The sequence below is a fragment of the Podarcis vaucheri genome, assembly GCF_965113315.1.
Source record: "Podarcis vaucheri genome assembly, chromosome: 7".
Taxonomy (NCBI): Eukaryota; Metazoa; Chordata; class Lepidosauria; order Squamata; family Lacertidae; genus Podarcis; species Podarcis vaucheri.
Genome location: NC_138765.1, coordinates 38982902 through 39005581, shown reverse-complemented (window position 1 = coordinate 39005581; position 22680 = coordinate 38982902). Strand labels below are relative to the sequence as shown.

Here is a 22680-nt window from a genome sequence, read left to right as displayed (position 1 = left end):
TTTCTTTAAATGTTTAACACATCAGTTAAACATTTAAAGAAAATGGGCATGGGCACATATGCTATAATGTTACTGTTTTACTTAAATAAATTGTTTAAATTGTTATTAAGGAAATGATTATATTTCTTTCCAATAAGGTGCAGCAGAAAAGTTGTCCAAATGTATACAGTTAACTTATTAAACCTCACAACAATTTCATAATTATCTGTCTATGTATTTCTTATAGTATAACCAAATCAGTAATTTTTGACATAACTGTAGAAACTACTCTGAAAATTTATTATTCCAAAAATAAAACCTTCATCTGGTTTAAATATTAAAATTATACTACCAAGAATGAGTTTTTCTGTAAAGAAAAGAAAAAGATTTAAATCAAGTCTTACTGACTAGTAATTTAAATCATGATTTAAATCGATTTGATTTAAATCAAATCCACCCTGTTCATTCCCCATATGAGATGTGATGGTCAATCAAGACAACCTGAGACCCACGGAAGCAGAGACCTACTGGATCAGAGACTGTAACATGTATTATAAACAGGCTCTAAAATGTTGCACTTTTTTCTCAATACAGATGAGAGACTAGCTGCAATTGTTTTTTGCGTTTTAAATTATGTTTATTATATGTGAAAAAGCAATAAAATGCTTTTTTGAAATGACAAAGTCACACAGGGCTTGACAGCTGATTACCAGAGTGCAGGTTTCGACTCCTACTCTCACCTTACCCTGAGGACAACCCTGGATTACGGCTAAGCCTGTGGGTGGCTTAGCGGCAACCCTGGCCAGGAATGCACCACTAACTCCAGGGCTGGAACATCAGAGCTCGCTCTCCTCAGGGAAAAGCTGCTTCCACCTCTCTGAGAAGTGTCTATGAGTGAGCAGAACTTGTTTCAGTCCTCCAAATCGATGCGTTCTGGAAAAGCGAGGCTTGCATAGCAGGATTTCTGCTCTAGACATGCACAGCAAGGTGAAACACGCAAGTAAAACAGGATATGGGCAGATATTAATGATCGCTTCATGATCTTATAATGGCTTTTACTTAGTTGGCAGTTTATAAACAAAGCAAAACAATGTGCATGGGAGAAACTGGAGGGGGCTATTATGATTTTTCTACTGAATGTTGCCAGTTGCCAGGAAATTCACTAACTAATGCTATGCTAGTGCGGCCTTTGCCAACCTGGCGCCCTCCAGATGTTTTGGACTGCAGTTGCCATCAGCAGTGTATCCTTTATGTTTATTGTTGCAAAGTGACATACATACAAACAAACTGACAATGCCCATCAGATCAGGGGCCATTAGTTATCTATAATTTCTTGTCAAAATAAAAAATTCCTTCCAGTAGCACCTTAAAGACCAACTAAGTTAGTTCTTGGTATGAGCTTTCGTGTGCATGCACACTTCTTCAGATACACACACGAAAGCTCATACCAAGAACTAACTTAGTTGGTCTTTAAGGTGCTACTGGAAGGAATTTTTTATTTTGACTATGGCAGACCAACACGGCTACCTATCTGTAACTATAATTTCTTGTGTAAAACACAGAAAAAGCATTTGCTTGCAAGCAGCTGCTCCTGTGCTATTGGCTGAACTGCTGTGATGTCACAGAATATTCACGAACATTCTATCTACAAAGAAGGAATCATTGAACTTGAATGTGTTGAAATTCTGTAAAGGAATAAAAGTTTGCTAGGAGGAAAACTTAACACAGAATCTATGTGCTGCAAAACAAAACAATGGCGAATGAAGCTATGCAAGAAAGAGAGAGAACCTAAGGATTATTTCTGGTATTTCACACAATGACTGGAGGATTGCCTGAACTAGGCAATTTACTGGTACTCAATGAAACCTGCCAAATCGTCGTCTAAGAGTATTTAGTATAAACATAACGAAATGTGAAGGTGAATGAGTTGCCTATTAGCCCTGATTGCAACTCTCTGCCCAAAGTGCTGTGCTTGGCCAGTAAAGCCAAGACACCATAGAGCGATTCCATCGTCCTAGAGCACAGGCAACAGGGAGGAGTTTAGCAAATTGTAACTACTCTGAAGACGACAAATTGCTCTACCCTCTATATTCTGCGTATGTGAAATTATCTTCTCAGCCATCAGTTCCCATCGGCCTCTGCCTTTGAGTCCAAGCAATTTCCTTTTGATGTGCACCAGCTGGCTCTTTATGGGAGCCAAAATTCCCATCCCTGCACTTTCTCACAGCAAAACGCCTCATTATTTTGCATTTCAGTTGCTTTGTAAAAGCCTCCTCATCCCCCCAAAATATTCAGTTTTGGGGGGGAGGGAACAAAAAGGCCAGAGAGACGTTCAAGGCAAGCAATTCAAGGCAAGGCATCTAGAAGATTGATAAAAACAAAAGACAAATGAGGGTCTGCAAAGACCTTTCTCTGGCTTTCTGTGAAAATGCTGGGTTTTTAGAACCCCCCCAAAGAAATTTGTACACCCACAAAAATGTCTTGCTCTACTTGCTTGTATTTCAGTAAATCAAGATATAAAACAGGAAAAGTATGTGGATACCAGAAGTTGGTGTGACTTGTTGTGCTAAACAAGAGGAAGTAAACTGACAGGTTAAATGATTGCTGACAATTATCCTGGCTGGCCCCACTTTCCATGCGACCTCCTCAAGGCCTCCCTGTCATGCATGGAGAAGATTGCCACCTTTTAAAACAGCCCTTGCACCTTAAATATGCAGAATGCAGTTAACTGAAGCTGTTTCTGGCACTGAAATAACTGGTGCGAAAAGCTCCACCTGTTCAAGTTCTGAATTCCAGGCTATTTATTGAGAATTGCTCACAAGGAACTTTGGCAAGCTTGTGCAGTTGAAACTTTGGACTTGCTTGGTGCAATTACTGGGGCATGAGATAAACACACAGGCCTTTCTCCTAACCCTACAATGACTGTTCTCCCCTATAAGTAAATAAGTCATCTCTTTCTTCACAACCATGAGGTCTGCAACCCTGATTTGTTTTCAGTGGAAGGGCTGCAGTTCAGGGACAGAGCATCTTGCGCCATGTGCAAGAGGTCCGAGGTTCAACCCCCAGTCAGGGCTGGGAGACACTCTCACTTGAAATCCCAGAGTGTGGATAATATTGTACGAGATGGACCAAATGGATTGGTATGAGGCAGCTTCCTCTATCCCTACAAGTCCTCCATATGAAGGAGGCCACTTGTGCCCCGATCCCCCTACTTACCTTGTTTTTCGGCAGCCTCTCAGAGCCCACATCCCGCACAGGCTCCTGCTCTGGGGAGGCCTCGCTCTCCTTCTCGGATGCGACCCGGTTGTCCAGCTCCTTCTCCTTCTCCCCTTTGCCCTCTCCCTTCAGCCGGGCCACCTCTTTGCCCAGCTGCTCGTTCTCATTCAGCACCTCCTGCCTCTCCCGCCTCAGGCTGGTCAGCTCCTTGGTCAGGGTCTCCAGTTTCTGGCGCAGCTGGCGCACCTCCTCTCGGGCCTTGTTGCGCTCAGCGCGCACCTTGCTCCACTTCTCCCGCCAGTTGGCGGTGCAGTCTGACCACCAGCGCATCGTCTTCTCCATCTGGGCGGCTCTGGCCCGCGCTTCCTCCAGCTCCCGCAAGCGCAGCTCCTCCCGGCTCTCCCAGTCACCGTCCAGGCAGCTGGCGCTCAGCAAGGGGAGCTGTGGAGGGGGGCCGGGCGAAGGGGTGCCACTCTTTGGGGTGGCAGGCAGGGAATCGGAGAGGCTCATCCTTTCGGGCTGAGGGCTGCCCAGGATATTGAGCAGGCTGCTCTTGGAGAGCTGGGGTGAATCAGCCAAGTGGGAGTTGGCGTTCTGGCTCATTTCGTGTCTGGGACGTGGTCTCAGGTTAATGGCAGCCACCTGGCCTGTTCAAGAGGTGTATGGCGAGGGAGCAGAAGCCTCCATTTTACTCCCCAGCAAGAGTTGTTTTCTTCTTTGCCCCAAGGAACTCTTCAACTGTACACACTCAGGCCAGCATGACTGAGGCCTCACCACCTTCCCTCTCCAAAAATCACCTCATAGAAAGCCAAGCATGTCGGAGCCAGACGTCCAAAGAGAATGTTATTGATGCTTCTGGGCTGAAAGACAACTCTGGCTCCCTCTCAGTGAGTCCAGTGTCGCTGTGGAAACCAGCAGATAGAGAGACCTAAATAAATAAGAAAAAGGAATTAAAACCGAATCTACTATTGTGGCCTAAAACACAAGCAATTCTCAGTTGCAGCTTTTCACCATTTGTTATTGCTTCTGCTTTTTTTAAGGGAGGAAAAAATATTACAAATCCGCAGGAACATAGGAACATAGGAACATGACTTATACTGAGTCAGACCATTGGGTCTGTGGAACTTGCGCATGGCTGCATGTGACATCCTTAGCTCTGGTTTTCATTACCGTCTTCCATCACAATGGATGAGGGAATGAGGTGTGTGCACAGGAAAGAATAGAAACTTATGATTTGCATAACGCTTTTCAGGTGCTCAAAGCCCTTTGCGTGTGTGGTCTGGTTCAAATCCCTGCTCACTGGGTGACTTTGGGTGCCAGTCACTGCCTCTAAGCCTAACCAGCCTCACAGGGTTGTTGTGAGGTTAAAATTGGAAGGAAGAGGGAAGCATGTCTGCTACCTTGAGCTGAATAACAGCCTTTCATGTTGCCAGCTTGGAACGTAACAGGCAAATTCCTTTACATGACGATGCTTGCTCTTCACTGAGCACAATTTAGCCCCCTTGTTTCTGGCAGCCCCCAACGACAAAGGAAATAAACCTATTTGTGCTGATTGCCTAATGTCTACTTAAGAGGACATATTATCATTTGTAAAAAGCTCTGAGATTTTATATATTTATTTTACAATCAAGTGGTGTAGAAATTTTATGAAATAAATAAAAAGTATCTCAAGATTTGCACACAGAAATGTGTGGAGATTTTAATCACAGTATGTACTTCAGGTTTTTAAAAATAGCAATAATATGGAGCAATAATATAAAGCAAGAAAGCTTTATAACCCTCAGTATTACCCCTACCCCACCCCAAAATGGAAACTGATATTGCCCCTCCACATCCAAAAGCACAAGCCTCTATTTTGTCTTTTTTGAAATGTAACTTACAAGATTAGGTTGATAATATCTGCACTCTTAAGTTATTGTAAAATTTCTGGGTTTTTGCTTTTTAAAATAAAAATGTTTGTACGCATAGATATAGAAACAAGCAGAATGGGGGGGGGGAGTAGTGGAACGGGAGAGGAGCAACTAAGGAGGGAGACAGAAAGCACATCCAAGATACATTCCCATCAAGTTCCTCCCACTGACGTGGATGACAAGCAGCAGAATAGCAATTGAAGTCCAGGGCCAAAAAACCGGGCATGTGTGCATGATAATGTCCCAAATGCACACACAGAAAAGTAAGATCCAACGGACCCGTGTGCAATAGTCCCTGTCTGGAAGCCAGAACTACTAAATCTCACTTGCTCATATCAACATCCCCCTGCCTCCCCACACATGCTAAAATGGTTTGAAAGGGTGGTCTCCAAGAGCAGCTTGAAAATGTATATTCCAAACTGCAAAAGCACACGATCATTCCTTGTTTAAATTAATGCAAAGGGGTTCAGTTTGTGCTTTGGCAACAGAGCCTGGAAAGGGATCTACCCCTTTCTCAGAGGAACGTAATGCCGGGGGCAGCAGCAGCAGCAGGGCACAAGGTGACGTCATGCCATTTCCAACTCCTTTTGGAACCTGGCCTGGAAATTGTAGGAAGGAGACGGACAAAATTGGAGGGAGCCGGCGGGGGGGGGGGCGCGGAGGAATAAATTTTTAGCCTGGAAGAAAGGGAACAAACAAAAGCAAGGAGGATAATTGCATTCAGACTGAAACAAACACACAGAGAGAAACATACATGCAACGGAAATTGGAAACCACAAAGGCACAGACTGAGGCCAGGGGGCCTACCAAGAGACTGTCATTAAGCAATACCCACACAGCTTCTCCACTGGCTAAAGATAAAATGGATCACTTGCCCTTGGCCTGTGCTTAAAAATAAGGCAGGAGGCATTAGGCAGAGAAGTGAACCAGCTCTTGAGAGAACCATTTTTCCTACCTGGGAGCCAAAAATGTTCACTCCCGGTCACATACAGTATGGCAAAACAGGAGTCTTGTAAAGAGTCACATTTTACATAGGCTAAAACAACTTTCTGCATGAGGCACCAACCCAGCCACTGACTTGAGTTCCTGTGATGCTATGGGATGTTCGTGGACATTCCAGCTGCTGAGGGGAAATGTGTCAACAATAGAATGCTGATGAACAGAGCAGCTTGTGAGAAGGAAGTGAATATTCAGCTTCCCTAGGCACATTTGGCGGGTGAAGGATACTGTTCCTGGCAACCCTGAGATTACTGGATGGAAGAATGCTTTTAACTGTAACTGTTTTGGACTGTTTTTGATCGCAATTGTTTCTTAAAACACCATAAACCAGGCATGTTCACAGTCCGGCCTGGGGGCCACTTGCGGCCCCCAGGCTGGTTTCAAATGGCTCCCCCGGCAATTTTGAAAAAGCAATCTCTTGCGGCCCCCAAGTGCCTGCCCATCAAAGCCATTTCCTTTTTGTGGGTTTGTCATGAGCTCTCCCCTCTGCACAGGGGGTGTGGCGAGCTCCCGCACCATTAGGGAGTCCCCGGCTACGTGGCTCCTTGGGTCGACCAATCTGGTTGGCCAGGGGGGGCAGGCGTGGCTAAATAAATAAGTAAATGAAAACTACAGTACACATTTGGGATGTTGATGCTGCAGCAATGGAAGTGGCAGAGGGGCGGCTGCCGCCTTGACCTCAACCACCATGTTTCCCCTTCCTCCGAGGCTTCTATCTCCTTTCTTCATGAGCCTGGGCAGCCCCTGAGTTCTTGGTTCTTCAGTGGTGGTGAGGAAGCGGTGCGCGGTGGGTCAGGCATGGAAGGTGGAGAAGGAGGGCCGAGAGCGGCAGTGGCGGCGAGGCTCGGGCAGCGTGGTGCCTCCCTTCCCATCAGAGCAGCCCCAATCCCATTCCTACTTGCGTGCAAGCAGGCTGCCTTTCGGAGCAGCCCCATCCTAACTCCAACTTTAGTGCAAGCAGGAGGGGACAGGGATCCCATCAGAGCAGCCCCAATCCCACTCCTACTTATGTGCAAGCAGGAGGGGGCGGGGATCCCTCAGCTGCAGTCCAGAAGATCTCTGTTTCACCCTTCACATTAGTGCAGGCCTGTCCCCCCCCCCCCCCAAATGAGATGAATACATTGTAAAATCCCAGTTAATGTCAGTTGGTCTAAATCAGGTATAAATATATTTGGACACAACAAGTATACCTGGTGTTATGTTCCTGTTCATATGTTGTGAACTTAAAAGTTGACAACCTTTATTACTGTGTAATATACTTTACAATGTTCCTGACATATACCGTATTTTTTGCCCTATAGGGCGCACGGCCCATAGAGCGCACTTATTTTTTTTTTTTTTTGGGGGGGGGAAATAAAGGAAAAAAATTATTTCCCCCTCGAGCCCCAAAGAGCATAGAAGCCATGATCCCAAAGAAGCCATGGATCCCGCTAGCTGTCCTGGCTTCGTTTTTAGCCTCGGGGCTGGGGGTCCAGGAGCGAAGGTGAGGTTGCGCTCAATCTCGCCATCGCTCCTGGAGCTTGCTTGCGGGGCAGGGGGTGGGGGAAGCCCGAGCTTCCCCCGACCTCAGCCCCCAGTACAGGCTATTGCCCGCAAGCCTTGCGATCCCGGCGGGAACTCCCGCCGGGCTCGCAAGGCTTGCGGACATCTGTGCGAATCACGGGGTGCACTCCGGAGTGCGCCCCGTGCTTCGGGCTTTAGGCTGCTGCCCACAAGCCTTGGGAGCCTGGCGGGCACTTCCGCTGGGCTCCACAGGCTTGCGGGCAGCTTCCTGAAGCCTGGAGAGCGAGAGGGGTCGGTGCACACCGGCGCCTCTCGCTCTCCAGGCTTCAGCGAAAGCCTGCATTCGCCCCATAGGACGCACACACATTTCCCCTTCATTTTTGGAGGGGGAAAAGTGCATCCTATAGGGCGGAAAATACGGTATTTCAGCTTTCTGGATCTATTTTTCACCTGGCTTTCAGATATGAAAGGCAGAGTGATTTAACACCTGTATAGATTTGTCATCCATGTGACGAAATGAAAAGTATGCCATTTGCAATAAACTTTGCATAAAATTGTTGCATAAAATTTGCATTTAATTTTAATGAATCGAAGAATGTCAGGCAAAATGGTCGGGCCTCACACATTTCACTTCATAAAATCATGCCTCAGTTCTCATGCTATCTGTTGCTGTTGCTGCTGCATGTTCTAGTCTCCATCATCTAGGGCAACAGGTTGCTGTAGAGCAGGGGTCTGCAACCTTTAAGACAAAAAGAGCCACTTGGACCCGTTTCCGAAGAAAAAAAAACTGGGAGCCGCAAAACCGGGAAGGTGACGTCGGGACGGTGCATGACTAACACACGCACCGCCCCCATGCGATGTCACAGCCATACAGCGCCCGCCACAGTGGGGAGTGTCGGAGCGCACAATGCGCCTCCTCCCCTCGCTAGTATCCGCCCCGGAGCGGCGGCAAAGGTGTAAAAGAGCCACATGCAGCTCCGGAGCCGCGGGTTGCAGACCCCTGCTGTAGAGTCTCAGGAGTTAAAGCCCAGGAAAGGAGATGCCAATAATAATGGAGAGCTTGTTTCATTGAAGTTTGACCACAGTCACTGTTCTCATCTGTCTCCTCAACACCTAAGTGTAAATGTAAGTTAAACCCAACAATTTCTGAGGGGAACAATCCTAAAAAAAGCTCAACAACTTCAATCCTAAAAAAAGCTCCGGCCCTCACCAGTGCTATAAACTTTTCTGAAGGTGTTTGCTTTTTGTTTTTGAGTTGTGTGTTTGCTTGCTGCTCTGGGGCGCTTGGGGAGGAAAGGCGAGGTATGGATTCAATACAAAAGAAATTGGTCCCTGGGGTGACAGAAACAAGTGATTTCTTCCTGCCAGCATTAACCAGGGGTGATGCCTTGGGATGGGGCAGTTTAGGCAGGGAGTGTTGTGTGATATTGTTGTCACTTTTAAAAGTGGTTTTTTGTTGGGAATCTATTATTACATACAGAAATCTCCCAGTTAGGAGGGACTGTGTGTTTAAATCATTCATATATGCATGCAGTAGTGAAGCTTGTCTCAGAGATGGCGGCACCTTGCCCTGCTCCCACCCTCAGCTTTTGCCGCATTTGCCCCAAACCTATCCCAACTCTACCACTTTCTCACCATCTACTGCTTCGACTGCTCCACTCTCTTGGCTGCCTAAAGATGATCCAGAGAAATCCTGGGCCCCTTTCCTCCCTCTCACAGGAAGTCTGGCTTGCGTTTACGTCCACCCACAAGAAACCAAAAAACAAAACAAGGAAAGATGGAGCCTCTTCCAGACACATCTTTCCAACCCAAATTCCTTGGCTGCCTTTCTGCTTCCCCCAGCCCCAGTCCAGAAGTCTGCTGCTCACTAGTTACTTAACAGACAAGCAGCTGGAGGCAGAAGCCCCCTAAATGATGACAGGCGACCCTTCCCAGTCTCAAAAGGCTGGCAAATAGGCAGAGATCTGTGAGATCTTCCAAACCCATGCCCTATTCCTCTTGCATTGCCCCCCCACCGCCCCAGATGGTTTCCAGCAATTCCCAGTATTTTCTGGGCCCAGCTCTAAAACCATGTGAAGAAGGGCCAATTTGGAGGTTCCACGTGTACTTGGACTGAGATCTGCAAGCTTTCAACCCTGGCTCAAGAGGTGCTCATGGTGGAATGGATGTAAGGCAGCCTGACACAGCCACAGGGAGACAGCAAGCCTTGCATTTGCCAGCAAAGGTGCATCAAACTGTGAACTCAGCTGATTTCCTGCATATATGTTCCAAGACTGTGCTGAAAAGCAATTGGCTTTTACACAAGCCGTGGTCCTCCACAGCAACAAGCAGATGTGGCCCTCCAGATGTTTCTTGACTACACCTCCAATTGTTCCTGGCAACGTTAGGCAGGGCTGATGGGATTCCCACAGCATTTGGAAGGCCACAGATTTCTCTACCCCAATTTGTAATTGATATACATTAAAAGTGAATGTCCGAAATAGAGCAGCTGTTGCCGTTGGTATGAAACGGCTGTAATCTAATGTTGTGAACGTCTAAAAAGTCGGAGACTCACCTGTGAGCATCAGCTACATGCGATTGCTAGCATTATTAGTTGTGTTATGAGAATTATAAGGTCTAAGATATAAAAGAAATTTACCAAGCAAACATACATAAATAAATAAATATATAAACCGTAAGTCTGAAACAGTACAAGAAAAAGTCCTGAAACCATTTTGTCCCTCCCAAATTGATCTCAAATGTTTCTCTGCAAGGAGGGAAGAAATGAGAAAAACCTCCCCATTGTCTGTTTGCTCACAAATCCTGCCTTAAGGGTACATTTAAGATATGAATAGGGCGAGCCTGTGACCTGGACTCAGGAATTAAGTATTTATCATCACAAAAGAATAACCAGGCTGTCCAGGTAAACCCATTAATAGCCAGGTAAACCCATCAACAGGTTTCCTACCAGACAGGATTCTGTTGTAGATCGCCCCTTCTCTGATGTATGTATGAATGATGTATGGGTGTGTGTGTGGTCTTGGGCTCCAGGGTGGACAATTTCAAAAGTCTATATAAGGGCTTGCGCACCATTGTTCAGGTTTCCTCCTGCCTCCTGCATGTGGTTGTGAGCAACCTGTTGCAACAGTTAATAAAGATCAGGCTTACTAGCTGCTTTGCTTCTCAATATTCTCTGGTTGACCTCTGCTATTTTCTCCTACCAATACAGAACCTACAAAAGGACTCTATATGGACTCTTCGGTACCCCATAAGGGAAAAGGAGCATTTTTTTCTTATAAGTTGCGTAAGGAGAGTTGGGGAAATATAGGAAAAAATGTTGGGGTGTTCACAAAATTCATCCAGGATATTCAACATCCCCTACCCATTGCTACCTAGTATGCTCCTCCCCACTCTCTCACATCTACCCTTTAAAAAAACAAATAGGAAAAGGCTGCTAAGAAAGAGGATGTCTGTTAAAAGGACAGAGATGTATGTAAATCACTGGAGGAGACACAGCCAAGAAGGGGGAGCAGTCGGGGGAATAGAAGCCATTCAGGACATGGCAGATGGCCACAGAGAGACCGGCTGGCAGACCAAGAAGGCTTGAAGATGTTGCCAAGAGTGTCTGCTTCAAGGCTGGTTTGACCCAAGACCATCGGCTCATTGGCACAATGGGGGAGGTTTGCCCAAGCGAAACAGTTGCAAGGGTGCAAAGGATTCTGGGATGTACATCATCATTAATAAGCGACCCTCTCCTCCCTGTGACCACGTTCAGAAACAGGATGGAGTGACTCTCCTATGAGGAAAGGTTGCAGCATTTTTAGTTTACAGAAAAGGCAAGGAAGAGGCGACATGATAGAAGCTTATAAAATTATGCATGACATGGAGAATGTGGATAGAGAAAAGTTTTCACCACTCTCTCATAATGCTAGAACTTGTAAAGGTAAAGGTAAAGGTAAAGGGACCCCTGACCATTAGGTCCAGTCGCGGATGACTCTGGGGTTGCAGCGCTCATCTTACTCTATAGGCCGAGGGAACCGACGTTTGTCCACAGACAGCTTCCGGGTCATGTGGCCAACATGACTAAGCTGCTTCTGGCGAACCAGAGCAGCGCACGGAAACACTTTTTACCTTCCTGCCGGAGTGGTACCTATTTATCTACTTGCACTTTGACATGCTTTCGAACTGCTAGGTTGGCAGGAGCAGGGACCGAACAACGGGAGCTCACCCCGTTGCGGGGATTCGAATCGCCGACCTTCTGATTGGCAATCCCTAGGCTCTGTGGTTTAGACCACAGCGCCACCCGCGTCCTTTGAACTTGTAGAAATCCAATAAAGCTGAATGTTGGATGTTTCAGGACAGAGGAAAAGAAAGTACTTCTTCATGCAGTGCAGTTAACCTTTGGAACTCAACTTTGATGGCTTTAAAATAGAATTAGTCAAGTAATTCATGGAAGAGTGGGCTATCAATGGCTGCTAGCCATGGTGCCTATGTTATGCCTCCACAGTAATGCTCCTGAATACCAGTTGCTGGAAACCACAGGAGCAGAGAGGGCTCTCATGCATAGAACACAACAGTACTTCTGCACAGTCCCCATTTGTTTTGAAGGGGCCTACACAGGACCCTTGCCAGATTTATCATATTTGGTAGGTTATGAACAATGGAATCGGGGGCTCCTCTGTGCAAAATTACAGAATGTGGGCTCCTGGGGCGTATACTATGACTGCCAACAGAGTGATCTTTTCCCAGTTCCAGCAGTTCTGATAAATGACTAATCTCTTCCTTCTAATCTTCAAACACCCGAAATCTTCCTTCTCCATGTTGGAGAACAGCTGCCCGGGCTCCCTGCCTTTGTCCCCTGAGCAAGCCTAGATAAACATGCCTGACCTTTGCCCTCCCACCCAGGGCTCCTGCAGCTAAGAGGGGCCACCACAGCCCAACAATCTTGCAAACACCTCCCTCCCTGCCCAAACACACACCCACCCTCTGCTGTTTAGTAGCTTTCAACAATTCACATTAAGCATGCCATTGCTAGCCATTCCTGAAGCGTTTTTCAGTATGCAATGTGCTCTGGAACTCTCATCTTATTTACATCAGGTAGGTAAGGCTGAGAAGAGTATGACATTCCCAAGGCTGTCAAGGTTTCCCATGCACAAAGCAAACAGACTCCATGAGGCTGAGCTGTGGTGGAGCTGCCACATGTGCAGATGTGTGCCAGAAGTGAGAGTGGAGGAGATGAGAGCCCGCCATTGCTTGTTTGCATCCGTTAATCAAAGCAAATAGATGCAGTTTTTAAGTGCTGAAAGGGAGCCACAAGTGGGCATCTCCCCAAACCTCTCAAGATCCTGTAGGAATTTCCTGAGTAAAGTTAATGCTAGCTGGATGGCAAAATCACCCTACAAAGCATGGCATTTTCTTTACAGACCATGATCTCCTTTCCACAGAAATACAGGACCTTTTCATTTAATAAATGCACAACTGTCACTTATTTTTGGAATAGGACCAAGGCCTTTTCTCCCAAGGTAGCATTTTTGTAGCACTTAAAACTGCTGTTACCCCCCCCCCCCAACACAGATACTGTATAGTCCTTTACATAAAAGACAATGTAAACGTTAGCATGGGCGCAACCAGGAATTTTGTGGGAGGGGGCAGAACACAATAGAGAGAACTTGAAGGCTTCTACAGGGGAGAGGGCAGAACCTTGAGTTCAATGCTTTTCAATAATATTTCTGGACCTGGGGGTGCCGGTTCCTAGAGCTATGTGCCAATGGTGGGCAGGGCCAGAGGTAGAAGTGGGCAGAGCTATAAATGTAACCTCCCACCCAAACAGTTGTCTAGTTTTTACACACACACACACACACACACACACACACACACACACACACCTCTACCCTCCATCCAGACAAGCAAGAGGAATTATGGGAGTTCACAGACATATTTGAGCCAGGATAGCACCCCCTTATCCCATGGGTTTGGAGAGCAGACATTGCTTCCCTCTCTTGTCCTTTTAAAGAGAGGGGAAGCTCAGGGCAGGGAGAGGTGAGCTGAAGGTGTCTCAAGAGGGGCTTTGCAAATCCAGGCACACCCAGCTTGTGCCGGTTGCCTTCCTTGTTAAGCACCAACTCACCGCCTGCCTAAAGGCATGATGGTTTAAGCTGGTTAAATAAATCAAACAGGACAGGAGATGCTGACATATTGGTAAGTCTGCTCTGGAAATGCATGACCCGGGAAGGGCTGAGCTGCTTAATCCTTTTAGGACTTTCTAGGAGGAGAAGGAAGCAGCAGAAGGAAGTATTTGGTTCTGAGTGGCAGGGGGTAATGTTTAGTATGGAAATGTAAGTGCAATATAACCAGGGGCTGCACCCCCTTGCCTAGGATGGTCAGTTGGAGAAGAAGGCAAGGCTTCTGTGCTGTTATTTGCTGCCTGGAAGCTGGAATTCCAGAAGGTGTGCCTTGCATTACAGGTATTTTTAACGCCACAATATTTGGGGCTTTTCAATTTAGAAAAAAAGGTGAAGTTCAAAAGAGAAGGCAAAGCTGTTTCGTGCCCCAGATGCATTGATGGAGTGGCCCTGCATCCCTTCTCTCACCAGCAGCCCAGCCCACGCTGCCCATCACTGGCTTGGATGATGCCCACCGGCATGTGGCCCCACACTGCCCACCTATCACCGCACGTGGCCCTCATGGGCAAAACGTTCCCCTTTCCTGCACCACTCAGTTGCTGCCTAACATAAGTGGGTTGTAACAGCATCTTTACTGTAGAATCATAGACCTGCAGAGTTGGAAGGGACCAAAAAGATACATATTAAGATATGGATCCTGAAAGGCAATGTTTGGGAAACAGGTGGATCATGGGTCTGAAAAGGATAAGGACTACTATTAACCTAGCGATATCCTCTGTATTCTAGGGGACACAATCCAGAGCCTCTTGATCATCACTAGCTCAAAGAGGAGGAAGGAAGAGGCAGAAAAATCAGATCCCTGACCACTCTTGATCACTCAGCATGCTGCAAGACAAGGTTTACTATGTTTTTATATGTTCTGTAAGCCACCCAGAGTGGCTGGGGAAACTCAGCCAGATTGGCGGGGTATATTAATACTAATACTACTACTACTAATAGTGTTATGGGGGTATTTTGCCTGAGGTAGCAAAAAAATATGCCCCAAATCTCCTCACCTCTACATATTAGTGTTTCTGCTCCATTTGGGGGAGGGTGTGTGTGTGTGTGTCTTTTTGCCTTTTGGAAAGGATCCACCAGAGCCACAGAAATTGCGCCGCCCACAGCTCGTCCTAATTGTTTGCAGGCATGCCCATCTGCAGAGAGCTTTGCCCACATGAAAGGACCCCAGTGCTAGCAGCCAGACACCAAGCAGACATTGCAGGAGGGAGGAGGAGGACGGCAGGGGTCTACTCATTTTCAGGGGCGGGATGTCTGCTCATTTTCCACTGAGCCCTTCAGACGCCCCCAGACTGCCTCCACCAAACTCCACAATGCCAGCTGCTCCTGTCCAAAGGGAACGCAAGAGGGAAGAGTTTTTGGGTTTCTATGCATTTCTGCAGCGCTGCAAGATTCCAGACATGCAAGGCCCATTGATGTGTTCCCAGTTGATGTGTTGGGCCATCGCTCAATAGCAGAGCATCTGCTTGGCCTGCAGGTTTGATTCCAGGCATCTTCACGTAGGGCTGGGAAAGACCCATTGGTGCTGCCAGTCAGTGTATGCAATACAGAGTGGGATAGACCAATGGTCTGGTATAGGCAACTTCCATGGCTCCTATTTAAATCAGCCGACTGTTTGGAACCATAAGGACAGTGCTGATAATACCATGGTTGCAGGTTCAATCCCCCTATGGGACAGAATTGCAGGATGTTGCATTAGAGTATCCTCACTGATCCAAGTTCCAAATTCACAACTCTATGATTCTATGATTGGAATCTTACTTTATTTTTAAGGCAAGGGCTGTAGCATCTGCCCTGCATGCAAAAAGTCCCAATTTCAATTCCTGCCATATTGAAGGACAGTTGAGAAAGACTCCCTGAAGAGCTGCTGCTGGTCAGTGTAGACAATACTGAACTACATTGTCAAATGATCTGACCCAGTATAAGGCAGCTTTCTATGTCACTCTCTGATTTCTGATTGCTGTGCATAGCCAAAGATGCAGGTCTGCTATTGAACGAGAAATACTGATAGATAACAGCACTTGGTTCTGCATTCCGATGCACACGTGGTTTTTGGATAGATGGGACTTTGCACACCTAGCTGCTGATTATTTTCCCACCTAGCAAAAAGTAAATGGGCCATAAGGAAGGCTCAGTATCACTGCCGACAATAGCAGAAGAACAAGATCCATACCGGAAATCAAATCTAGCAGGTGACCTCAAGGCCTCTACCTTTCCCCAAGAGATACGGGGTGGGATGCTTCTCTGCTATGGGATCAAGAGACAAATGCAGGAAGGAAAGAAGGGAGGCACCATGTGGCAGACAACTGCAGCGCAAGAGGGACCCTGGTTTGGCCTGTGCCCAAGCGCATAATGGCTAAACCAGCTGTGAGAACAAAGCATCTTTTCCTACAAGGAAGGAGTCCTTTTCCACAGCTACCCCCCTCCCCCTCAACCAGCCCAGGCTTGGCAGCCCCTTTTGCTTATTCCTTTGTCCAAGATGCAAGCAAGATAGTGGGGTAGCAGAGATGGTGGAAACTCCTGGAGATTCTCTAGCTTTTGCAATATCGCAACAGGCAGACAAGAGACTAACACACAAAGGCTGAAACTGGTGTGTTTTAACACACAAGGCTTGGGGTGGTGGTGGTGTTAGAACTGGCTACTAACCATGATGGCTCTGCTCTGGCTTCACGACCAGAGGCAGTTATGCCTCTGAATGTCAGTTGCTGGAAACTGCAGAGGGGAGAGTGCTTTAGCATTTAGGACTGCTTGCAGGTTTCCCCACAGGCATCTGGTTGGTCGCTGTGAGAACAGGATGCTGGACTAGATGGGCCTGATCCATGGGCCTGATCCAGCAGGATCTTCTTATGTTCTTAAAAGCTATCTGAAATATCATTTTTTATATAGTTATCAAAGATAAGAGTTGGCCAGTCCTCTCATAATATAGCACCTGGCCACCCTATTATCGGGGCATCATATATACCTTATGCCAGCCTGGGGCCCTCCAGGTGCTTTGGACTACAACTCCCATCAAGCCCAGCCAACACACATGGGGCTGATGAGAGTTGTAGTCCAAGGCATTTGGAGGGCACCAGGCTATTCATTTATTTGATATCTTACTTCTCTTTCTCCATATAGTCCCAGGGTAAGTTACAACAATATTAAAATCAGTTACTGGTAATTTAAACAATGTACAGTAAGAATAATAGCTTGGATCCTAATATTTATATGTATTGCAGATGCCAAAGGGTCCTAATATTTCTCTACTGTATATTTCAGATGCCAAAGGCCAGAGTAAAGAGGTACTCCTTCAGCATGTGACGGAAACTAGAAGGTACCAGCCATACCTCTGTGGGGATGGAATTTCACAGCTTAGGGGCAGCCAGATAATTCCCTTTCCTGATCTTCATCTGCCAATAGTCTGAGGCAGCAGAAATACCATGATGGTCTCTCTGTTGATCTTAACACCCAAGGGGGTCTGTAGGGAAGGTTGGTGGAGCACAGAATAGCTATTTTAAAAAGGCATTACATATAGAATTCCTTTTCCTAAGCAGATTCTGTTTTGTTTTCAATGAAAGCTTCTACTCCTTAGGGCTGCCTGAAAGTTTGTGGTCAATGCTTAGGAAAAGCCAAGCAGCCAGAGGACTCCCTGTCTATGCTCTTTCTCATCCCCTGACTAGCGACAATGCAGGTGGGAGAAATCAGAAAACAAATCTGCATAATTTATAAAGGTCACAAAATGCAGCTTTTTGTGGCACAGAATTCTAGTTACCAGCGGAGAAACTGAGGCAGGATTTGTGGGTCTCCCTGTTTCCACTGCCAGTGGAAGAACCCAAGCCATGCTCAGCAGCCATAGCCATAGGGCATCTGTGGCAGAGTGTGACTGACCCCTGAATGCATGGGTTCTTCAAATACTTCTGTGGGGGCTTCTGTGCATTTCATAGACTCCCCTCTGCAGAGCGCCTCTTGCTTCCAAGAGCTGAAATTAACTCAAGCTCCTGAAGGATTTGCAACCAGAGTGCAGCAGCCAACAGCTCTGCCAAGCTGGAAAAGTCCTTCAGGAAACCTTAATGGGAGGGTGCTGGAGAGTCTTAATTGGATAAGTACAAGGCATGGAGGATGGTCAGCCCACCGCTGTCAAGGCAGCCTAATTGCCTAAACCCAATGTATGTACCGCAACGAACAGGAATAAAGGAGGCAGGAACCTGCTGCTGGACATGGCTGCTGTGATGATGCTCTTGAGTCCTGCTATATCGGAGGGAGGGATGCTAGATGCTGCTGCTCTTCTTAGGTCCTGGTTGTGGACCTGGGGCACCTGGTTGGCCAGTGTGAGAACAGGATGCTGGACTAGATGGGCCATGGGCAACAGGCTGGTGCAATAGGTTTTTTTTTTATGTTCTTGCTGTTTTTATTTTTCATTGTGTTTTTTTATGGACCAACTGGTCAGACCTCACCTGGAGTACTGTATACAGTTCTGGGCACCACAATTCAAGAAGGACACTGACAAACTGGAACGTGTCCAGAGGAGGGCAACCAAAATGGTCAAAGGCCTGGAAACGATGCCTTATGAGGAACGGCTAAGGGAGCTGGGCATGTTTAGCCTGGAGAAGAGGAGGTTAAGGGGTGATATGATAGCCATGTTCAAATATATAAAAGGATGTCACATAGAGGAGGGAGAAAGGTTGTTTTCTGCTGCTCCAGAGAAGCGGACACGGAGCAATGGATCCAAACTACAAGAAAGAAGATTCCACCTAAACATTAGGAAGAACTTCCTGACAGTAAGAGCTGTTCGACAGTGGAATTTGCTGCCAAGGAGTGTGGTGGAGTCTCCTACTTTGGAGGTCTTTAAGCAGAGGCTTGACAACCATATGTCAGGAGTGCTCTGATGGTGTTTCCTGCTTGGCAGGGGGTTGGACTCGATGGCCCTTGTGGTCTCTTCCAACTCTATGATTCTATGATTCTAACTGTTATTGCAACATTTTATGCAGAGCATTTTGGGAGCCCTTGGACCACAGAACTGCATACAAGTATTCACAAATAAATACAGCACAATGTTTCAGAAGGAATTCGGAGGGGCACAGAGGAATGAAGACCAGCACCTCCTGCAATTTTTTTCTCTGGCACAGCTATAAATAGCATTTACAGGAGTCCTCATCCAGAGGCTGATCTAGTGGCAGGTGCCCCAAGGGATTTTTTTTTTAAATGTATGCCTTATCTATTGTATAGGTCAGGTCTTTTTGTCCTTATGTATAATTTATGCTCATGTGTTTTTGTTTTGCCAGAGCCTGCATTTGAGTTGCCTTATTAATAAATTTGAATGTGATTGTCTGAGGTGCTGGGCTTAGAAAGTGCCTGTCACGAACTACTGGCACACAAATTTATTGTCTTATGTGATGGGGACAAAGTATGCATGAAAACGCAGCACTGGAGACTTAAAATGGGCAGAAAAATGGCAATAAAAATAGAATGTCAAGAGTTGAATAAATGACAAGCTGCTTATTGAGTTTGCGTCCACATATATATGTGGGGAGGCTAAATGATGTTGCATCGGGGTCATCCCACACTTTCCCACAGGTATCTGGTTGGCCACTGTGAGAACAGGATGCTGGACTAAAAGGGCCATTGGCTATTCTTATGTTCACCATCCAGTGCATCTTCATGCCACATTTCTTATCACATAAAGTCCAAACTTTTGGGGAGGTGACTCTGTTGTGTAAGGCCTCCCAATCAATGCTGATTGTACAATCTGAATTTAGGAACATAGGAAGCTGCCTTATACCACATCAGATCATTGGCCCAACCAGCTCAGAAACATGGGTTTCTCCCAGCCTTACATGGAGATGCTGGTAATTGAATCTGGGGCCTTCTGAACGCAAACCAGATGCTCTACCACTCAGCTAAAATCTGTGACCAAAGATGCATCTGGTCCACCAACATAGTCACCAAGTCAGACCATTAGTTCATTCAGCTCAATACTGCTGACACTCATGGACTGCCTAAACCCTTATATCCCAGCTTGACTACTGAGATCACCTGCAGGAGCATTTCTGGTCCTTCTCAGAGATGGTGAGGCTCGTTTGACAACAAGAAGAAACCAAACCCTGTCCTGTGGAACTCTCTGCCAAGGGAGATTCAGCAGATATCTTCTGTGCCAACTTTTAAACACTTGCTGAAAACTTTTTCTATTCTGTCAGGTGTATGTAGGCAATTAAAAGTACGTCCCCCACAATGGTCTACTGATCTTTGCTTCTAGCTTTGTTGTTTTCAACTTTTTGTGCTTTTATTATATGGTTTTATCTTACTTTTACTGTTGTAAACCACTTTGATACATTTTGGTATATATATACATTTTGGTATATATAAATATAAACAAACAAACTGGCAGCAGCTCCAAACACTGAAGTCTCTCGCAGTGAACCTGGGACCTTCAGGCATACAAAACATCAGCTCCCATGTCTGTCTAACACTTTCAGGCATTTGGAACAGAGCTGCAAAAATACCGGGACTTCAGCATCTGCTTCAGCCTCCCCACCAGAGCCACACATGAGTCACCCCTTTCCCTCCGACTTCAACTTTCCAAAAAGAAAAGTCCTTCTCCAGGGCTGTGGGCCGATTACACAACAAACCCCACAAGCCCCTATCTTCGGCTCAGATGCAGGGAGAAGGCTGCAAGCGCCCCTGCCACTCACCCATTCACACTCCCCCGGCCTTGCCCGTCTGCTCTCCCATTGGCCGAGAGCGGCTTCTTTGGCTACATTCGTTCCCAGGCGCCAACCTCTCATTGGCCGGCGCCGTCCTCCCGCCCGACCATTGGCCGAGGAGAGTGACCACCTAGGGCGCTTCTCCCCATTGAGAAGCGCCGCCGGCCCTCCTCGCATTCCAAACGCCCCCCTCCCCGCATAGCTGGGCCGGCCCGGACAGGCGACGGCGCTTCCTCGCCCTCCCCAAGCGCTGCGCCTTGGAAACCTCTCCAAGCGCGCGGGCGGCTCTCCCCGGCTCCCTCCCCCTCCCCGCCCCGCTGCAGGCACCGGGCAGAGAAAGACCGGGGGCTACTTTTTCTGGGGGGAGGGAGAGAAGCGACCTCGCCGCAAAAGCCCACCCGCGAGCGCAGCGTCGAGACTTGCCGAGGATGCATATGGAGGATGACCGCGCCTTCCCTCCCCGCCTCCCTTCCCGCCAGAACGGGGAAAGTGGGGGTGCCTGTCCTCCCCGCCCCGCTTTCAGGCGCCCCATTCCGATCCCCGACTTGTCCCTCACCTCGGCGGCCCCCGATGGCGCCTCGGCTCGGGCGCGCGCTTTCCGTCCGCCTTGCTGCCGTGGCTCGGATTGCCGCTGCCGTCGCGGCTGGAGGAGAGGGAGAACTTTTTAGTCTCCTCCCCTTCGGAGTTGAAGGAAAGACGGGGGGAGACGGAGGGGGGCTTGGCGTTGTCTGGGAAGGCTGAGCCAGGAGCAGGTAGAAGGCGAGGGAAGGGGCGCCTTCACACATGACGCTGCGGCAGGGTCGAGTTCTTCTGCTTAAATAAAAGAGGGGGCTTCCAGATTAATTTTTTGGGGTAGGGGGAGGGACTGACTTTGCAAATAGGTCGTTGGCAACCGTTTCTTTTCTTTTTACTTCACTGGTGCTTCGCTGGCGGGTATTTACAGTATTGTAGAATGGGTGCTCCTCAGGTCTGGAGATTTTTCAAAGTGCCGACAAGATTGCCAGCCTCTTGGGGTAGTCTTCTCATTTCGGATATCTTAGCAACCAGTTTATAACACTAAACTATCTGGGACGTGAAGAAGGCCATGCTCAGGGGAGTTCGTGTAAAAGAAAATGTTTTAAAAAAACAACTCCAAACAAGAAATTTCCTTGCTATTACCGGAATATGAGAGGACTGTCAACTGAAACGTACAAAATATTAGAAAAAAAGTAGAAGGAAGCTGACTATGGAAATTAACCAAACAATTGTGGACCTGTTATATGTTAAACTGTTTTTTTTTTTTAAAAAAAAAAAAGTTTGGTGGGGAATTAAATACACTTCAAAATATATTTGCATAGTGTTTGTTTCATTCTGTTTCTTCCTTTACACATCTTCCTGTCCAAATGCTGTTCAAATTAAAGAATTCTTACGTGTATGGGCATGGGGGGGGGCAGCTGCCTCCCCAATCAAGTAAAACAATAGAAGTATTTAACTAACTGGCCAATCACATCGGTTCTGCCCCCCCCCCACAAAAATATTTGCTACGCCCATAGTGACCATCTCACTATATGAGGAGGACCAAAGATACTTAGATAACAAAATCACTTCAGAGGAGGTAAAAAGAGTGATCTGAAGCTTGTGCACCTTGGAATGCTATTCCCAAGCACTTGTGGATGGAATTGGGCAGCATGGCTCCTACTTCTGCCACCCTCACTTAAGAGGAAGCCCTGAGGGTGTGGAAGAGGAGTCACTTCTGGGTAACCTGTGTGTGGGACCAAGCTGCAGGGACTTGTGGCACACCAGATGCTTAAGCCAAGCTGAAAGCAATCTCAGGCATGCCTACTCAGGAATAAGCACCATTGATTTCAAAGGGGGATGGCTTCAGGTAAATGTATAGCATTGCAGCAACAGCTGTGTGCACATCATACAGTTAAAACACATGGCTTCCCCCAAATAATCCTGGGAACTTCGCTAAGGGTGCTATCTCTTGTGATAGCACTATCTCTGTGAGGGCAAACTACAGGTCCCAGGATATAAATGTTAAAACAAATATTTATTTGGGTAATGTCCAGCCACTACTGATACCGGTGGGACATGGTTTAACCATAGCTATGTTTTCAGTTTCTGCTCCAGGTTTGGAGGGTCTTTGGGCAAGACAGATTGCAATGGGGGAAGAAAACGTAAGAGGAGCCTGGTGGGCCAGGCCAGTGGCTCCTCTAGTTCGTTCAACATCCAACCAGCATCACAGGTTGCCTG

At 47.1% G+C, this 22680-nt stretch overlaps 1 protein-coding gene across 1 annotated transcript in view; it reads right to left on the bottom strand.

Annotated features, from left to right (window-relative positions):
• CCDC102A (coiled-coil domain containing 102A) overlaps positions 1 to 21717 on the bottom strand; it is a 37450-nt gene extending 15733 nt beyond the window's left edge. The window contains exons 1-2 of the mRNA XM_082233490.1: positions 21002 to 21717; positions 3196 to 4123 (exon numbers count right to left, since the gene is read on the bottom strand). Coding sequence (XP_082089616.1) covers positions 3196 to 3798 — 603 coding nt within the window. The 5' untranslated portion in view covers positions 3799 to 4123; positions 21002 to 21717. The remainder of the gene's footprint in view (positions 1 to 3195; positions 4124 to 21001) is intronic.
• Between the last annotated feature and the right edge of the window lie 963 nt (positions 21718 to 22680).